Genomic DNA, 21,900 nt, shown 5'->3' with positions numbered 1-21,900 from the left:
TGGACTGGGTGGACACTACATAAGGCACTGGCTTCTGTTACTAACAATCCCTTCCCTCCTATAAGTATCATCATTTCAGTGAGCGCTAACCCTTTGTCGCAAGGGAAGGGGGAAAATATGCATTTTGCTGATAATGTAAAATCTCAAATGCGTATGCCTATTGTGATTGTTGAGTATAGTGGCATTTTGTAGCTATAACAGTTGTTTAAACTATATGAATCAGTTTTTACCCAAGATCCAAATAGGTCAACGGTGTGTTTTTATGTCATACACAATTTGCAACATTAACAGTTAGTAATAATATTAATCTGATATAATTAACACATCTATTCTACGTTCTAACTTTATTGCATTATGAAGTATTTAGCTAAAATATTAAGGTATTCGAATTGATCCTTGGGGTTTATAACAATATTTTTCTGACACGTTTTTTAATCAACACAAACAGATAGCAAGAATAATTATTTATATCCAAGCTGTTCTGAGTACTATCTTGGATATCATAGTACGTCTTGTAACAATCATTAGATATTGCATATTATAAGGTTGTAAGTTCTCGAGGTCGTGTATAAAAGATTGCTTCTAGCGGTTCTGATAATAAGGTCGTTTTTTGTTAGTCACATTATTAGAAAACAGTTTAGACTTTTTTTGTGTGTGAAATTGTTTTTTTATAGAGTTGATAAGTAATTGGAATGGCAAACACGCTTAAGACCACCTGATGATAAATGGCAAAAGTTGGCTATATACATAAAATGAGTTTTGAAAGAAGTCCAGAGGAGCTTTCTCCCGTGTGAATGTGGAATGAACTATCTGTCAAGGTTTTCTGGACAGACTACGACATGAGGCTTTCCAAGACGAATATATTACAGTTTTTTTAAGAGTCAGAATCGCACCTGACGCCCCTGGTGTTTCACGCGTCTGTAGGCATAATAAAGTGTCCATAAAATTGGATTATTGCAATATGATTTAAATAAACAAAAATAAGAAATACAACAATGTAGTCCAGCTAATTTAATAAGACTTAAAAAACATATTTTTAATAATTCTAAAGAACACGATCAATTGTCTCTTATATATATTCTATCTCTTTCCTTCACGATACATCTGCAACATTATAACTGCACAGGTTGAATCAATATTTAGGTGGTAATAATACTTAATGATCTAAACAGTCTTCGGTTTGCTTAACTTGTAGATATAAAACTTCACTATTACTTCTACATTCCCTCTTAGGTATGTCATCTTCTGCGCTGTGTCCAAGCTTGTAACCTTGCGAGAGGTAGCAGAAGACTACCATCGCACCGAATATCAGACCGGTGTAGAAAAAGAATTGTGTTTCCTGTGGATATAATAATAATAATATGTCAGCACAAATTACGCCATCGCCATCTAGTCCCAAGCTAAGCAGAACTTGTGTTATGGGTACTAGTCAGCTGATAGAAATATATATAGATATATTTTTTAAGTACATACATAATACATAGAAACCCCGACCAATACAAATAATTATACTCATGAATAAAATCGGTAGGAATCAGACCTTCTACTATCGGAAGTAAGTCGGTGTGCTAAACCAACTACTGAAACAATCGGAAAAATTTTTAAAAAACATACCCATTAATACAAATGCACCGTGCATGGAATCGAACCCACAACCATCGGATGTAAGGCATGCTAAACCGCTAGACCACCAAGGCCGTCCATGTAGAATATAAATAAATAAATAAATCGTTTATTTAATTGCTATAAATCACATTCTATAAATATGCAATACAAGTTCGACATAAAATTAATAAGTTTGTGTCATTATGTATGATCTGCAGTGAAAAGATCCTGATCTCAATGTGGAAGATTCTTCAGAGAGCAGTGATTTTCAGCTTCAACTCATTTAAAGATATTGAAATATAAAATAATATGCAATTTAGAAGTGCTTATATTAAATCTATTTGAATAAAGACTATTAAATATTAAACGTAATTTATTAAACCTGTATTTCAGTCGCCCACTCTGATCTCACTCTCACGCAGCACTCTACTGTTGAATTTCAGCTTGAATAGTGAATGTATCACCAAAAGTACTAATGCAAATTATTATCTTATTAATATTATAAACGTGAAAGTATGTGAGTATGGATGGATGCAATGATAAATGGATATTTGTTACTATTTTACGCAAAAAGTACAGAACGGATTGTGATGAAAGTTTACAGAATAACATATAGGCTATAAATCGCTTGCAGGAGAAACCGCGGGCACAGCTAGTTTTATATAAAGTCTACGTCGGTTTATATAATAGAAAAAAATATATTGATTTTTGCTATACCTGACGGTAGTTGACGAATAATCTCGTGATGACAATGATAATGACGTTCCCCACAGCTTCGGTGAGCAACCACACCGCCATCATCACCGCTTTCATACTCTCTGGTGATTCTTTGAATGCGAACTCATTGCCCGTCACACAGAACAATACCTAATAATTTATACACAGATTAATAATTATATTAATACGTGATGCAAACATTTTGTACTCCTTGTTACGAAAATTGCGCGGATGGAGGCGTATGTAATTTCGCGCACTAAAGTTTATAAAAAGAAAGAATGCAGAAAGCTAATATTTGTTTTTATTATGCATACAGAATACATTACATCAATAAAAAAACATTACACACACTACCATAAAAATTACACACACACGCATAGAAGTCTTTAATAATCTTCAAATTTATAATTGAATTTATATAATATGGTCAAATTTTGACCACTATGTAACCACTGGTTATAATAATAGCTCCATACAATTTACACAGTGCTGTCTATTTTTCAAGAAAATACTTCGTTTAATGAAATACTAATAAAATAATTAAAATATTTTGTTGTATATATATCCATTTATACATATAATAGAAATAAAACTGATTGCTACCTGTGCTTACATTAAGATATATTAGAATAACTATTATTCAGAGACTTTATCGCTCTATAAGTCATTCCAGGGGTTTGGAGTGCCATCTGCACTCGCCCCCTATAGTTCGATAAAGCTGTAAAGGCCAGCTGCGGCCAACAGCATTAGAATAATTCCAAAAAAGGAGCAAGCAAGGAGCAATATATAATAGAACTAAAAACAACGTATGTCCCAATTTTTATATATTTCTCCGTTTGCTGGTATGTACTTATATTAGAAAGAGATTAACCGATTAGACTGCAGTTTTCCCTAATGTACGGTACACTTTATGTAAAGTGTTTCTGTTTGTTTTATTATTATAAGTTCATATAAAAGTGTATGGGCACGAAATCGCGGTATTAGCAAGTACATAATATAAAAGGCTCAAATCAAAACGAGCAGTATAATTTATAAATATAAATGTTGTATTGTGTGGCAATTTACTCAATTATAATAAGATACAGCACTAAACGTCTACATTACCAAGGTCAATATGGCATATTTATTAAAACAACAATTATTCGTCAACGAGTGCTGCTTGTAGGGACTAGTCATAGTTACCAATGCAAGGTAACTATGACTTCAAGAAGAGATTAGATTTATCTTTTTACTCAAGTAACTATTTATTTACATATGTTAACTTTGCTATGTGGCAGTTTTCATTCATACAAAAATGTAATATTAAACAATATTTATTTAAAAGAGTCTTTCTCATTCTACTTGAGTCAAGTCTGTGTTCCGAATGAGTGTTTAGAAAAGAAATAGGACTACTAAAAATTTAAGTTAGTAGTAGTAGTAAAATTCACCTTTTAACCTTAACAATGAAATAGGACCTATAAACCAAATAGAATTGATTAACTGAACGTGTAATAGAAATAATCTTTATTCAAATACACTTAATTTTTATAGGTCCTATTTCATTGTTAAGGTTAAAAGGTGAATTTTAATTAACAGTAAGTTAATTGAAATTATTCAACATTGAAGGCCATTGAACTGGAATTGGATATTGAAATGAACCGCAGACTACCCTTACTCATATGTACTTTTGCGGTAACAGACAGACGGACGATGACGCGCGAACTAAATTGTACCATATCGTGTTTTAATAAGAGTTGTTTTTTATTTAACGTAATTCATGGAAACTGTAACTTGACCTGATACACGATTAACATTATAACAAATAAAATGTACCAGATGAGATTCTTACCGGTACTTCACAACTGATAGGTGCCGGGGCAAAGTGCAAAGGGCTCACCCCGAAATCCCTCCACCCCATAATGGGGTGTAAAAGACTTGGATCTGTTTATGGGTACTAGGCAATAGATAGAAGTACTTGAATACATTTCTTTTGTAAATACATTGAAAATATTATATTATACATAAAAAACACTTATACTAATACAAAGAATCATATTTATGTACACAAAATGTCTGCATCGGTAGGAATCAGACCTTCTACTATCGGAAGTAAGTCGGTGTGCTAAACCAACTACTGAAACAATCGGAAAAATTTTTAAAAAACATACCCATTAATACAAATGCACCGTGCATGGAATCGAACCCGCGACCATCGTTAGTAAAGCGGTGTACTAAACCGCTAGACCACCGAGACCTTTAAAGGTTGAAACAATAATATAATGCGAATAAAATAGAAGTACCTCGGCAATGGACATAATTAAAAATTGTGGAAGCAGCCACGCCATTGTGAAGGAATTAGCTTCAGTGATTACTATTAAATTGTATGTCTGAAACAAAAAGTAATACACTATGTATAGTAGAAGTAATAAGTAATATAAATACATATTAAACTACAATTGCATTAAATACAAAAGGATTTTAATTTTCACTGAAAATACAGTGAAAAGTGAGTGAAAATACCTCTCTACATATAACTACCCTAAGCGCGAAGTATACCCAAAGCACTTTTGTGATCGTAGTTTCTGACAGGGGTTTTGATGCAATATTATACCACATTAATACAGTATTAAAAATTTGTATGTGTGCGTTTATTACAGTATTACGACTAAATATCTAAAAGGATCTAAATTAAATTTGACACGAAAAAAGATACCATCAGAACGTAGAAAGGCTTGTTATCTCAAAAATACAGACAAAATCGTAATAGTTAAAAAATGAAACAATATACGAAACTGCTACATAACTTATAATACTTACTAATATAATAAATTTCAAAGTAACTGAAACTTATTTTTTAGGCTATTGATTAAATACAAATAAATCTGACATTCAAAGTTTGTAAAAAATTACCCTTAAGGGGGTAAAATAGAAGTAAAAAACGATGAATTTCCATACAAACTTTTTGTATGGAAATTCATCGTTTTTTGAAGCTAGAACGATGAAGCTACTATTTTTTTAATATTTTCGGTTTTTTTTTTATTTGTTCACGATTACCTTTCCACGCAGATGAAGTCGCGGGCACGGTTAATTAAGTCTATATAGAGTACTTTAAACACATTATATACTCACATAGTCTTTCCCATTGTTATCAATCAGCAAAGCATACACTCCTCCGCTCTCCATTGCAATATTAGGCGCGATTATATCCTCATCACCTATCCTCAAAGAGTGTAATCCCGAAAATACTTCCATCTGCGATGAAACCTTTTTACTAAGCTGTGCTTCTAACATATTCTTGTTATCTCTTACAAATACCATATCCGTGGTATTAACAGCTTCTGATATTAAAAATCTAGAAAATTTAAGTCTATGTAATATGACAATTGTAACACATATGTATGTATAATAGGGTGATTTATAATAATACGTATAATATATAATAGGGAGACGTAATTATTTGGTATTATTATATTAATACATGAAGATACAATACATATAGTATGTGTAAAGTTTTTTTTATTGGATTAAAGTAATTTTTATGCATATTTTTAACAAAATATTAGCATTCTCTATCTATATATATAAATAAAATTGAAGTATCCGCCTGTAATATTGATATAACCGTTTTTTACTACATGCATATGAATATGAACACGGTACCTACACCAAAATAACTTTTTTTACAAGTTTTGTCTGTCTGTCTGTTTGTTCCGGCTAATCTCTGAAATGGCTGGACCGAGTTTGACGGGACTTTTTTTGGCAGGTAGCTGATGCAATAAAGAGTAACTTAGGCTACTTTAATTTTAGAAAAACAGAGCTACTTTTTAGGTATATTTTTTAAAAATAGTTAAATTTCACGCGGACGAAATCGCGAGTAGAGCTAGTATAAACTATAAGTGTGCGAAATTTTATACTCGTTCTTCCGCGTCATTTTCGTAAGAAGTTGTACAAAGTTTTATTTCACGTAATAATATAATGACTTTTTTTATTTTACAATCATTTTGCATTCATATAATAATAATTGGTATTTATCGGGAATTTAATGAACTTGCTATGTCGTCGTCTGAAGTCGAAACAATTGTCGAGAAAAACGAAAATATAGTAGTTCATTAAAGCTTCATCAAATTCCATAAATTTTTTTTATTTGTCTAGTATTTGACATTACGCCTTTGTAGCTGAGCCTTTTCTTATATTAGTTGTACAAAGAAACGACTTAACGGATTTGAATACAATCTTCACTAATGGAGATATTGTAGTAAGTTTTACCGCAACATTTAGTATTTGTTTCTGTTTTGCATTTGTTCACAAATAGAAGTTATTTTTCTTTTTATATTTTATTTATTTCAAGCAACTAGGCTCATATTATAATTACCTTATAGATTTTAGTCTATAACATAGGAATTAATATTATAAAACTAATATATTGATATTATCTGTGTCGTTACGGCACTTACTAACCTATAGTTATTCCAAAACAATAATCTCTTATTTCTTATTTTTATTTTAACTATGAGTAAAATAAAAATAAGAAATAAGAGATTATTTTTATACTTATTTTATGTCGTATCGGCTTGTGAACGAGATTTTTTTTAATAAGAATATATTAGTAATTGTGTTAAAATTACGGCGTAGTTACTTCAAAATAAAATTATTTATTTAATATAGTCCCAAATATAGTATATATTACTTTGTGGTAATATTATTATGTTCCTAACCGAAAAATATTATTTTCAGCAGGTAATTCTCAAGATATGTACGAAGAGAAATTAAATTGTTACTACATATTACAGATATTAAAAATAGAATATGATTGCTACGAAATTAAATAGGAGACATGTATATTAAGTAATATATACATATTTCTGGCAATGTAGATATACATCTATATATTCTTATGTATACTGTACTCAATACTAGAGACACACCTTGACTTCGCCCAGTGTACAGTGCATGTGATCGAGGTTATACAACTATATGCATAGTTATAGCACTGTATATGTTTACATGCATTTGTTTATACATAAAACTGAAAAAATTCCGGAATGCGTAAAAACACAGAGACTGTAGCCGATACAGTTAAGCGTGGAGTGGTGAAATATTCAGTAATGAAAAACGATAGAAGTTTACAGCTGTCCGTGTCGCTTGCACATATATAGCGTGAGGATAGTGGACGCGTTCGCCTGCGGTGCGAGATAAGTGATAACTGCTATAGTTGTCGCTATTTACGCACAAGCGGCGGGATCAATTTAATTACCAAATAAGTAGGTATACAGGTTTGTAACATTAAGTTTTACAGATACACCCTACAAACGAACAATATATTTTAACAGTGAAGTATCAATTTATACATATATATAGTAAAAGGTAAGTATGGATTTATATATACATTATGGTTATTTCTATATGTTTTATGTGTTTTTATTTTTATTAATATTTTAGTTTTATTTTACAGATCCGGTTTGCAGTCGCGAGGCACGTCGGCTACAGAGACGAAAACAGCGACTTTGCTTTATACTATTCACATATAATCTTACTAAAATTATAAACCCGGAAGTTTGTGCGTGTGGATGGATGTAGGTTTATTCACGCAAAAATCACTGAATGGATGTTAATAAAACTTTAAAATAATACTTATACGTCAGAATAACATATAGACTATAAATTTCATGCGGGTGAAGCCACGGGTAGAGATAGTGTATACTAATATACCTTCAAGATTGTTATACCATATGGGGTATTCAGATACCTTGTCAATTGTCGACGTCTCGGCGTGGCATCTTGGTGGCGCAACACTTAACTTACTCACTTTACACAGTGTACATTTGATTGTATCATGGCAAGTGGCAATCTTAATTTCTCGCATTCTTTTAGATTAATGTCGGTGTTTACATAACTAAAGAATCTATCAGAAACGTGAATTGACACACGAAAGTTTTTTTAGTATCAGCCAGATTCGTACGCAGTACTTTTCCATCAAGTTGGGATAGCAAACTACTAAGTCACAACGCTTTCAAAATAGAAACAATAATGTACGATATCGTACCTGATAATTGGAAATCCGGATTTACTCTTGTCCACATTGTCCTTAAAACTATAAAGTTGATTGCCACTCAAAAAGAAAGAGTTAGCACTATTCTCTTCTAAATATAACATCTTTTCTGTTGGTTTTATACAACTGCCAGCTATCTCGAAATTTATATTGTCTGCTCCTTTCACTCTAATGTCCTTTTTTACGAAGTGTGACAGAGACGGAATAGTATATGTTATATTTTGATTATAACTATGCAGGGAAATTGGACATTGATTTCCGTTGAAAAACCGCAACTGAGCGTAGCCTGGTGTAGGCAGTTCTGGATACTTTGTCTAAAAATAGATTTAAACATGTAAATAAGCTGAGAATTTGAATTTAAACATATATGTAAATAAATTTCTTATATGCGTATATAAAATTCTCGTGTCACAATGTTAGTTACCATACTCTGCCAAAACTGCTTGACCGATTTTTATGAAATTTTATGTCTATTCAGCCTATTCGGCTCTTATCTATTTTTCATGCTCCTAAGTAATAATGGTTATCCACCTCTAACATATTATTTTTATTTTTTGGACATTTTTTTATAATGTGACATTAGAATATACCTACATATAACCCAAAATTTTCACTCTTCTGTAACCAATACCTATCTATATATAACCTATTTTTATAGCAATTTTAATTTATATGGCAAAACAACCTTTTTACGTTTAAGGGGGCAGCTAGTTTTTTTGTATATAATTGGAATGGCAAATAATCGATTTTCCAATTGGCTAGGATTTAATTGCCGTACGATACGTACGAGTACATTTCTATTCATGAAGTTATCGGTTATTTCTGATTCAATCCCCTGTTCCCCCCATTCGAATGTGAATTTAAATTTGGATGATTCACACTCCTACTAGACTCTTGAACTATAATTGTGTTCGACAGGCAGAGTTAGCCTTCAGTCACTTTATTAGACAAACCACAGGTTTAGTGTTGTCATCATAGCTATTTTTATCAAGCTTTAAAGTTAGCTAAGGCCAACAGCATTAATAATAATAATGTATATAATTATTAGATTAGTTACTCTATAGAATATCATATATCATTATTACTATTATATTCCTGGACAATTGACACAATGCCATCTAGTCCCAATCTAAGCATGTCTTGTGTTATGAATAGGTACTACAACAGAACTTATGTAAATATTTAGATATATTTTTTTGCAAATACATATATAGAAAACACCCAGACAAACATACTCATGAATACAAATATTTGAAACATGCGAGAAATCGAACCCGCAACCATCAGAAGTTAAGCGTAGTTAAACCACTAGACCACAGTGGCCGCCAGTCATTATTTTGAGAATGTAGGAGAAAACGAATATATTGCAAAACGGAAACCCACCCACCGTCTCTCCAATGAATTTGTTTTATATAATAAAGGCAATAATTATTAAATTAGAAATTAAATGAATGTCGATTCAAATTATAATATTGTTTCGTAACAAAATATACAAGCTTTATTCATCGTAATTAATTAGTCGTTATACACACATAATTAGTTCAAATGAAGCCAATTCAAATATATTATTATTGAATGAAATACGTACGCTTATATAAATCTCAACGAGCCCTGATACTATAAAAGCCACTCCAGCTAATATTCCGCCCAATGTCAACTTGTGTAGAGGATTCTTCAGTATATTCCTTTTTTCCAGGAATGGATAAATATACTGAAAAGAAACAAGATATTGCCTGGATGAAGGTAAGATTACGACGTCTATTGTTCCTTGCTTTTATGGGAAAATTAAAATTTGTACTCGCTGGTTATTAAACAATAATTGGAGAAGACAATATCTAATAATGATCTGATTATTGTCTATGCATTAAATATGTAATGAAAAAAACGATTATAAGGATACTTTATCGACGCAATAAAACATAAAATAATGATCTATGGTACGCTTTTAAACAAAGCTTAAAAAATTTATTGCTGTTTACCCTATACTATATTAATAAGCTTGTTTTATTCCAATTGCATAAACATTATACAGTTAGGAAGTCTCTGGCTGAACTAGTTTATAAATATTTCATTTAATAATTCTATTCATTAACGACCAACATAATTACAATACTTACATACAGAATACAAGTAATACTTCCAAAAATAAAAAATATTATAGATTTACATATATCATAAATGTTCTTATAAGGTTGACATATCTGTGTCATCATAGCTCCTAAATGAAATGGATTGGACCGAATTATAAAAAGTTCGTATCATTCATTCACTATCTTTTAACAAATTTATAATTAAAGTCATGTAGTTGGTATATGCACATAGTTATTTTTATGTACTGATTTGTAAGATTGAGCTACATTGTATGTGAAAAACCAATATTTAATATTGATTAACCTTACCTTCTGGGTCACCGGTATTAATATTAGAACGAATATGGGGTTCAACACTTGCATCTGATCAGGTTTGACTGTCAGGAAGCCGAATCTACCATCCAGTTTTGTAGCTTGCAATGTCCATCTTGATCCCTGTATTAAATAGAAAAAGAATCTTCATTTTAATAAAATTAATATAAGCACTTTTGAATATCATATTTTTTATTCGGAATTATTAATTCAATTAATTTTAATATTAATGTATGTGATATCGTTTATAAAATACTGTTTGTAATTAGCTATGTAATATTATCTTATCAGCGGCCTAAAATAAAATAGAAGCCAATAGACTATCAGCGCTAGAGGTATGTCTGTAGCTTTATGCTGAGTTGGTTGTTGAGCATTCAGTTTTTCATCTACATTTTTTGTGTATCTTTTATGTTGTATTTGTAATTGGTTAAAAAACAACAATTATTTCTCTGCCTAGATAGATAGTTAATTTAAACCTGAAAAACCAGTTAAGTAGAAGTCATATAAATCCATAGTTTTGTAATTTCGTACATATTAAGACTAGGAACATGACACTATGTTAATTATTTTGGGCCAACAAGAAAACTCTCCACTATTTTTTTATTTGTACCGTGTGAGGAATCGAACACGCGATCGAAAGGAAATCGATATTCTAAACCGCTAGGCCAACGAGGCCGTAAATAAAATAAGCATGTTAGTTCAATACAAATACATAGGTAAGTATAAACTAATATAAATTTAAACTAACCATTTGATCCAGTAACGCCCAGAAGATGGGTGTGACTGTGAAAAGCTTGAGTACAGATAATGTCTTCTTGATATCCTTTATAAACCTTTGGTCATAATGAACTCGGGTGCTGTCCAACCAATGTACATCTTTTTCATTCTCATTCCGTCTTAGGGCAACATTTTTCAAACCTAACTACAAAATAGATCACATGCAAAGTGTCTAAGCAAATATGAACACTATAACATTGACAAAAGGCTTTCAATCTAATGTGATTGTGAGAAATTAATTTGATAAAAATACACACATTTTTTTACAATAAAAAACAATAATTATTTGAATATTATATCGATAATAATCTAACTTCCGAATTCAAAGTTAAAAGAAATATCAGAGTAATATTAAAAAATATTATTTCTAATAATTAAATTGAAGAATTCGGATATAAATTATAGAGTAGTCTATTCCGGTAACTTTAGTAATATTTATATTAGTTTGACACAGTAACAAAAACTAATATATGATATAAGCTATGGAGAAAACTACGAAGAATATTATTCATTTACTTACAGAAATGCATTTTATAAAATCAAACACAATGTTGCCCTCAGGCTTCTTCATCACATATCTATTTTTGGCACTGACGAATATCACTGAAAATAACAATACAAAAATACTGCAAATCTATTATTATATTAGTAATACACATAGTATAGACATAAATAATTCTTGTGTGAACATTATTCATAATTTCTGTAATAATATTGAGCCAAAACTCTCTCTGAAGATACATATTCTTTATTCCATGAAATATTATGAATATTATTATTTAATTTCATATTGAAAATATATACATTTCATCTATGAGTATATATCTTTCTTTCTATAGTATCTTTATGATCAATGAGTAAGTATAAATTAATTTATGTAGGTATATCAGAATGTGTATATATTTTCCTTTTACTAATCGTATTTATGTCTAGTCCTATGTCCAGCAGTGGACGTCTTCCGTATTTATTATTTTTATATGATTATGAAATGGTGCACCCGCCTGCGCTAACGGTTTACGCTGCGAGGTACAAGTGGAGATTGATAAGATGAACATGAGGTCAGGTCAGTTAGCCCACCGTCATAAATTCACCTGACTGGTAGAAACTGCCATCAGATATTAAGTCCGCCATGTATACAATTTATGCAGGAGAATAAATAAATAAATACAGGGTCAATCGAAAAATATTAATATTCTAGAAAACTGGTCTGACCTTATGCTTGCGTATCATGCGCCACTGGTCCCCCGCCAGCGTAAAATGTTAGCTCAGGCGGGTGCACCATTCTATTATCATCCATTAACGACTATATGTAATTTACTGTGAACTAGGCCTAATATTGTTTAAACAAATTCTGTATTTATGAAAACATGGAAATTTTACGTCAACAGTCATGTGAACAAGGTTCTGTTTATATTATTAACAATAAGTAAATATAGACAAAGGTGTATAAATAATGTTATATGAATAGAAAATAACTGTGCGGAACAAAATTAAATAGATTTTCTCTAAATAGACACATCATATTTCTGTACTTTGCTCGGATGAAAGCAAGCAGAGATAACGCCGTCTAAATATTATTGCAATCAACTTTATTAGGTCTACATTTGTTATACCAGTTCTTGCTGGATCTTGTTTAATAAAAACAGTTCTTTAATGTATATTTTGATAAGAGTTCAATGTTCTGGGAAAGTTCTTTTATTTCAAAATGTTCAAATGATATTCATTAGCATGTACGTACACTCGGTAGCTTAGTAATTAGAAGATACTACTAGTCTAAAGTTCAAATCCAGTGAGTTTTTAAAACATTTTCTCAAGAATGGCATATCCACAGGGACATAGTCCAATGTAATAGTCGTATCAGCAATACGTGCTATTAATTAAGGAAATAATTTTGCTAGGAAGACAAACTAAGTATTGTCTATTGCGCACTGCACGTACTAGAACCGTGTCACCTCACCTTACATTTCTCTATTGTTATATCTATTAGTATATATTCCATCTTTGTTGCACTTTATACTAGACATAGTAATAATAATTAAAGACAACATGCGACTATTTTACTCAGTATACTATCATATGATAATATATTATATCAGCTCAACAAACAACATCGTCTTACTATCCCGCAAAATATTTTATATTTTACTTCATTATTGGAATGAAATAAATTTAGAGAATTGACAGAATTCTATGCACTAAAATTTGATATCAAGAAAAACTAACTTTTATAACAATAAATTAAAAAGAGAAATATGGCAAGGTTTAGTTTTCATATGAGTAGGTATATATGAAAACGCATAATGCATAATTGCATTTTTCATCTCAATCTAACGCATAAATTATATCAACACAGAATTATCATTCGAAGAACAAGAACAAGAGCTATTTATTGAAAAAGGAATCCAAAATCCGTAATTAAATATAAAACCACGAAATCAACAATTAATAAAAACATGATAATTATTACAGTCTTAGACAGATAACCAAAATCTTTATACAGTCTTGACGGTCTATTAGAAACTTAAAATCTCCTTTTGGCACGTTAGTTTGAAATAGATATCAACTCACCTATAGACACGAGAATGATGAGGCCTGGCGCTCCAAACGCTAAGGAATAACAGTCCTTATCTCCAAAGCAATGTACTTCAGATCTCAGTATAGGTGACACAGTTTTAGCTATAAGGCTCCCAGTGCCTATATTGAAGTACAGTATACTAAAATAGATTGCAAGGTAGTGTTCCTGCTCTGGAAATTTAAACTGATCTCCGCCGAATGCTGTGACACACGGTTTTATACCTCCAGTGCCGATTGTTATCATAAAAAGACCAATTAAAGTACATATTCTGGAATAAAAACATTTTTATAACTATTATATATATAAAAACATTTTTATAAATAATTTATACATATACAAATATTGCAATTTGGCAATTTGTATTCATACGAAATCTTAATAATGCTTTACAACATTTATTTAAAAGAGCAACACGCAAGTTTGTTTTTATTTTCAGGCTATTTTCAGGTAGGTTCAAAAAATTGTGACTATTCCAAAGTGCTGAAAGTTTATTTTAATAAAGATTATTTCTATTTCTATTTCACAAATCCTATATTATGAGATCAAAATTATGACAGCTTTACGCTCGCCTTCTAACTTGATAGAGACCAAGCCACTCTACCTATACCATTTGGAACAGTCTGAAAACATATATTATGTGTATTTAACAATACAATTTTTAAGTTTATACATTACAAATATATAAACAGCCAAATCTTTCCTGATTATAAATATCATAGATATTAATTATACTTTTAATTACTCTAGTTAAATAATCAACATACTCACCGGCCAGGTAGAGCCAATTGGGGTATAGCAGTGACAGCAACCAAAATGTTCCCCGCTGCATATACAAACATCATATACAGTATTGTCCTGAAATGGATTATTTAAAAGTATTAGTAGCATATCATTGTCTCACTAATATCTATTATAGGATTGACATCTTAGTCTGCTGGAATGGCGACACATGAGCAGTACCACTTATTCTCAGGTCACCACTTATCAACAGGTAAGCTTGCTTATTAATTAATTAATACCTACATAAAAATAAGTATTAATTTATAGTAGACAGCGTATTGAAAAATATTCTCAATAATAATTATTCGATGCCCCAATAATAATATTCAACAACAAATTCCAAAAATATATCAAATTTATAATATTAGTATGGACATTCTAATAGTATCCTATAATAATAATTAATAATAATCCATACTAAAGATAATATTTAAATATTTTCTTTATACAATACCTGAATTTGCCCAGATAGTTGTCAGCTAGAATACCACCAATGATTGGGAAAAGGTAGACTAAAGTACTGAAAATGTGGTACGTTTCGGTTGCACCATCATCAGAATAGCCTAATTTGCTACGCAAATAAAGAGTAAGGAACGCTGAAATAAAAAAAATATTTTTAGTAACTAAATGTGTTTAAATTTTTTAATATCAATTCGATTTCATTACTATTTATTGTTACTACATGTTTATGTCAAATGTATCATACTGACTATTCACGTAACAACCTAATTATAATAATAGGATTCATTTCGTATTATACGGTATTATAACCAACATATACAATATATAGTACATCGTTGTTTTGATTGCATAATATATTCCTATATTCCATATCGATTACAATTGTGTTTTCATTAAGGATTATCATAAACAATAATAATATTTTACATATAATCGTAAAGTTTGTATAAATACATAGGTAGATCCTATCTATGATACCATTGCTAGCAATGGCACCTAGATATTTAAGCAGTCCACTTGAAGACCCACAGAGGTAATATTCCCAGACCAATTGAATTAACTTCATTATCATATTTCATCATTCAATGACGACCCGCCAACGTATACTATTGACACAGCCTAGATACATCTTTCCATTATCTTCCTTAAAAACATAGTACCCAAAACTAAAACTCTGCTTAATTTGTGTCTAGATGACCTAGATTGATAAGAAAGAAATAAAAACTTGGATACTCTGAAAACAAATTCCGAGGCTTCATCCGTACTGTACTAACCCTACATCTTCGGTTCCCATGAGTATACCTAAAAAGCCCTTTTACGGACGCCTACAAAAACATGTGCAGAATTTAAATTTCTAGATCTACTTAGTAGTTTTGACGTGCGTTACATAAATTTAGGACATTTGCTGCCCCAATGTATATTCTCTGAGTTACCCTAATAGACAAACAACATCGTTTATTAGATATCTTATGATGAACTACACAATTTCGCGAATTGATTTTTAAGGTAAGTCGTAACCAGGGATTTTAAGGAGATAGAGAGAGAGAGACCGAAACTATCGGATATCCGATATAAAAAAAAATCCGTAACCGTAACCGAATCCAAAATAAAAGTTCCGGACAATATCGGATAGGGACGGAGCCTAATTTAGACACGATATGTAACCATGTTATTAGCTATTTGTATTTTACTTCTGTAATTCCTTAAAAAAATATTATACGTAACCGAAATTATCCGAAAGTAACGGATAATCTGAAATAATTTCATATCCGCATCCGTATCCGTATCCGGTATAATAATCATTCCTATATCCGAAACCTATCCGTATCCGAAATTTCATATCCATAACATCCCTGGTCGTAACCATACCATCGAGGGATGTTAATCCCTATTGCTAGCAATATACCATGTCAGATTGACTCCACGCGTTTCCCCCTGAAAACCATCGTGATAAACTCCTGATAAATTTACTTATCTTACCTCTCATTCCAGAATATGAAAAGCGTTCGCAAAATTCTGCCAAAATAATTATAATGACTACTCTCGGAAATTTGTCCTTGGCCTGAAACAATATAAGACTAATTTAAGAGGGTTGACAAGGGTTCGTGTGGACTAATCAAAGACATTGCTAAGTCTGACAACAATGGTACTACCTGTCAACATTTAAATATATATTTACAATTGTAGATGCAATTCTGAACTATAATAATATATATATGAGGAAACTGAACTCATTAATGCAATAAATTCTATAATCTAAAAGATTTTTTCGACAAGTGTAGCGTATATACACCGAATCTTATTCGATAATTGTTTCTATTCATATTGTTAAAGTGTACTGTCATGTTAGTCCCATATAAATTCTGTATCTGGATTGGGGTCAGTTGTTGTACTCGGGTACTAACTAATTATATTACACTTTTTTCTAACACATGCAATTTGACATTACCATGTGAAAGTGGGGTGAATGGCAGAAAAACGTGAAACTATCCATATTTAATCATATAAAAACATCAAAATAAAAAAATAATAGGATTAAATATTTGTTATACTGAAGCTGAAGTTTGTTTGTATGATTGTTTGAAAAAAATCATGTAGTACAGTTTGTGCTAAGACTACATGCATTTATTTATTATTTACTATTAGGTATTACGGGCTTTTCTGTATATTATTTTCCATGACTATAATATAGAGATACAAATATTCCGATAAAAAACAATTTCTTAGCAATTTTTATTTATATATTTGCAAAGATTATTATCTTTGCAAATATACCCATATATTTATTTGTTCATTTTACAAATTCAGATCGACTCGTTGTTGCCTAACGATATCTAGGTAAGTACGTATTGGTAGACGATTGTCGCATTTGCATTTGAATTTCAATAAATTAGATTCAAGAGTTTGCAATGGCTTCGGTGAAACTTCATTGATTTTCCGATAAACTAAAGTACAGCGTAGATACTTAACCTTGTTATTAATAAATGAATTTTATTGGAGAAATATCGGATTTATCGGATGTTAAAACGATATTAAAATAACAAACGTCCTGCTGATTATCCGTGTAAATACATGGCTCTTAACATCTTTAACATCCTCATGTATTCTTTATTCTAAACGAGTATGGATAATAAAACATTTTAGTGAAACTGCTTCATAGACTAGAGAAACATAAGTGAAACAAACAAAAATACATAATATTAAGTATCTTGTAGATCTGGGTCAACCTGAAAGAGCCTTGTATTGTACATACATAATAGCTTTAATTGACCTGTTAAGGATCAACAGGACCAAACCTTCAGTTATCTTCACCTCACAATTAACTACATACTTTGAAGTTTTTTAACAGTTTCAATGATTAATGTCCAAGCTCTATCTAATTGGTCCGTAACATTAGCATATCTACCTGAACACGATCACTTTACTTGGAGGACGCATGAATTTCTTGGACTTCAGTCCTGGTCAACTTTTTATTTTTTAGTTAGAATATACAATTCTTTAATTTAAGTAATGGCTTGATCGTCATCAGATATGATATACTAAATCAACGTTGGATATTGTGGTAGCACATATATATATATCTACAGTAATATATTAATAGACTGATTACTCTATTAATATATTTTTATATTGATAATCTGATTAGATTATCAATATAAAAATTCGATAGTTGACAAAAATACTATTTATACAAAGGTTTTTACATCCTGTCTAACTATTATATATTGAAAATTATTACATTTAACTTTATTGGGTTAAATCTGTTTTTATCCCGACAATCATAAAACTTTTTATATAACAACAGAATGTTATATTATTAATAAATAATTCGAATGCACCAACCAACCTATAGAATTCAAAAGTTACTTATTTTTATTTCTGTCAATTTTATGTTATACTACGAACCGCAAGTTGAGCACTACTGGTATACAAAGCGATACTTTACAACCTAAGCCCACGAACGTGTCTTGCATACAATCTCTTTGACTTATATAGACAAACTCGATTTAACTCCTGCGCTGGTACAGTTGTCGGACTGAACTGTACCAAATTGAGTATACGAAGTCATAAAAAGGTTAACCTAAAGCTTACGCCTCAGTGCAAGCGCTGCCGCAGTACTAAAATTAATTAAAAACTCTTATTTCGTTATTAAACGACAAACAGTAATCATGAAAGATTTTTTCGTTACTTATATGGTTGGAATGAATATATGTTAGTTCACTTAATAAAATAGAATACTAGTTACTCGCCCCGGCGCCCGGATGTATATGTATTATACATATAAACCTTCCTCTTGAATCACTCTATTAAAAAACCGCTTCAAAATCCGTAGCGTAGTTTGAAAGATTTTAAATATAAATCTTACTATAATAATATTATAAACGCAAAAGTTTGTGACTATGGATGAATGTTTGTTATTCTTTCACACGAAAACTACTCAACGGATTTTGATGAAACTTTACAGTAATATAGCATATCATTAGAATAACATGGCTGTAAATTTCATGCGGGTAAAACCGCAGGCGCAGCTAGTATAATATATAATATTTATATTTTATTGTTCCCTCTGAAAGGCTAAAAATCGCGCTTCGCTATCGCTATCGCCTTTTGACGAGAGATACTAGTCTTTTACTATAACGCTCTTGGCGCGAGCCGCCAATTGAAACTCTTCGGTTTAAATAAACTAAATTCAGTTATGATTCGTGTAAATCTGACTTTATTCCAAGAAGGACCACAGTGTTTGTTTCAATTGATTACATTATCATTCCGTATGCATACTAGGTTAGTCGTTAAGCTACACCAAACTGAAAATCTGTTAATAGGCACTATAAGTAATAATGCACTTTTTTAACATACTGTTGTTGTTATTTATATATTATCTGTGCGCAATAAAGAGTTATTATTATTATTATTCCTAACTTCCAAAAAAAATCATTATTATTATACTATAATTTAAGAAACTGAAATTAGTGCAAGGCTTTGTGCACTTTGAGATCTATTTTTTTATTTTGTTTCGTGGTGACATTTGTTCACTTATCACTAGATTTATATTTTGGTATACTCTTTACTATTGACCTTGTATAGTTCATCTGTTTTAATTTTAAATAACTTATTACAATAAAAATATAGGTCTTATTCTTTATTATTTACAAAGTATAAAAAAAAATAAGTCATCACAAAGTATGTGGAGACACTATTGTAGGTACTATATCAATCAATTGACTATTTCTGACACTGTATCAGACAAAAATCACTAGATATTCCAAAGACACAAAAAAATGTAGGTACGGACCGTAGGCGGAGCTCGCAGGTCGGTGTGAGTCAAATCCATCTTCTTAGACATTAACACACGGCACTTTCAACAGAATATTAGAACTAAAATAATGTAATAATACGTAACATCTCTCTTTTATTGTTGTCAGTGCAAACACGTGTTTAGATCAAACTCGTCATATCTATAGTACAGCTTAACCAGTCATATTATTGTGTACACAGCCTTAAGTAAGCAGCAACTGTTTGTCAATTTGGTTGTAGTTGTGAACAAGTCTTTACTCGCGGTTCCGTTTATGCAAATAGCATTTTTACTCTATTAAATAATAATAATAATATCAACTATGGGTTGCAGCGTACGAGGAATCGAAACCACGATACGCAGTAAGGCGATGTGCTAAATCGCTGAACTGCCGTGGCCATTAAAATGAAATGAAATTTTATACAAACATTGATATTCATATGTATAATTGTTTGTATTGTATATGTATGTTTTCTATATAAATTAATAATAATTTATTTAGAAAACACCCAGATATATTTTTTTAAAACCAGACATAAATATGAATTAAAAAAAAAAATCTAAGTTGTACAGTAGCCATTACACAATCTCTGCTTAGCTTGCGACTGGATGGTTCTGTGTAATTTATTTTAGGATATTACTATGATTCCATTTGCTACCATACTAAATTCACATAGCAATCATTTCGTCATTAACAATGAAGTTATGCTGTGATGATATAAGCCTAGTAACAATTGTAAGTCACTTATTTTCGTCATATTTAGCTACAACCGACTTATTAAATTACCTATTTAATATATGTAAACCAGGCATTAGTTATCTATATAACTACTTAAACGTAAGCCAGTCAGCACTTAGTGCTGACTGAAGAAACAAAGTGCATCAGACTAGCGTTAGAAAAGAAAAAATTTAAGCTAGTTTGCTTTATGTTTATTTAGCCGAGTTGCTCAGCCAAAATGACTCTTGTAGACAGTAAAGTTGCTTTTTTTTGTTTATTGTGAATCTTACTAATATTATAATCGCGAAAGTTTGTGAGTATGGATGGATAGATGGATGTTTGATACATAGGCTATAAATTTCAAGCTGGTGTAACCGCAGTGTCTTATACCAAACCGCTTAGGCAAAATGGCTTTTATCAGTATATTGAAGTTGATTTTTTTTCTTGTGTATCTATTGTAAAATATCCTATTAAATTATTTTATGAACACACACGCTTGCAATTATAATTACCGTATGTACGTTTGTAAATTTATAATTAAAACCATAAAATTATTATACAACTAAACGTTATGATAAACTAACTTTGATTTATACTTACAAAGATATATATACTTATGTTAGATAATTATCAGTACAGTGACATTTATTTATACATCCCATGATCATAATATGGAGGTGTGGTTGATGACATGGTTGTAGAGGAACTCGGGGCAATTATAGGCTATTAAAGGTATATTTTTTATTGAAATCAAATCAGAAATAATTTATTTATGTAGGAGATTTTCCTGCGGGCGCCGACTCCATCGTGTGGCAGAGATAGATACTCCGATCAGTTCCCGGGACGGATGTTGGTTTCTGCTTGGTTGGTTCCTGGCAGTATCATATATACTTACATACCTATATCAATCTTTATAGTACCAGGAAATCCAAAAAGTGTTATTGAAAGCCGTCCAACTCGAAATTAAATTGAAATCGAATAAAAACTTCATTACTAACAATTCTATTTTCAGAGCATCTCTTACAGAACACAGAATTGAAGACG

General features: G+C 30.9%; 1 protein-coding gene across 1 annotated transcript; it reads right to left on the bottom strand.

The window, feature by feature from the left end:
- Positions 1-1,156: 1,156 nt before the first annotated feature.
- Positions 1,157-20,177, bottom strand: LOC131845694 (peptide transporter family 1-like). The gene is made up of 14 exons (XM_059194793.1): positions 20,139-20,177; positions 16,826-16,907; positions 15,339-15,480; positions 14,873-14,959; positions 14,098-14,372; positions 12,050-12,132; positions 11,501-11,674; positions 10,750-10,875; positions 9,939-10,061; positions 8,345-8,664; positions 5,431-5,653; positions 4,602-4,688; positions 2,323-2,472; positions 1,157-1,339 (listed from the first exon to the last, which is right to left on the bottom strand). The coding sequence occupies exons 1-14, from the start codon at positions 20,175-20,177 to the stop codon at positions 1,157-1,159; spliced, it is 2,094 nt and encodes a 697-aa protein (XP_059050776.1).
- Between the last annotated feature and the right edge of the window lie 1,723 nt (positions 20,178-21,900).

The sequence above is a fragment of the Achroia grisella genome, unplaced genomic scaffold (genome assembly GCF_030625045.1).
Source record: "Achroia grisella isolate CSIRO2021 unplaced genomic scaffold, CSIRO_AGI_Agris_v1 utg478, whole genome shotgun sequence".
In the NCBI taxonomy this organism is placed as follows: domain Eukaryota; kingdom Metazoa; phylum Arthropoda; class Insecta; order Lepidoptera; family Pyralidae; genus Achroia; species Achroia grisella.
This window is presented reverse-complemented; position numbering and strand designations above follow the sequence as displayed.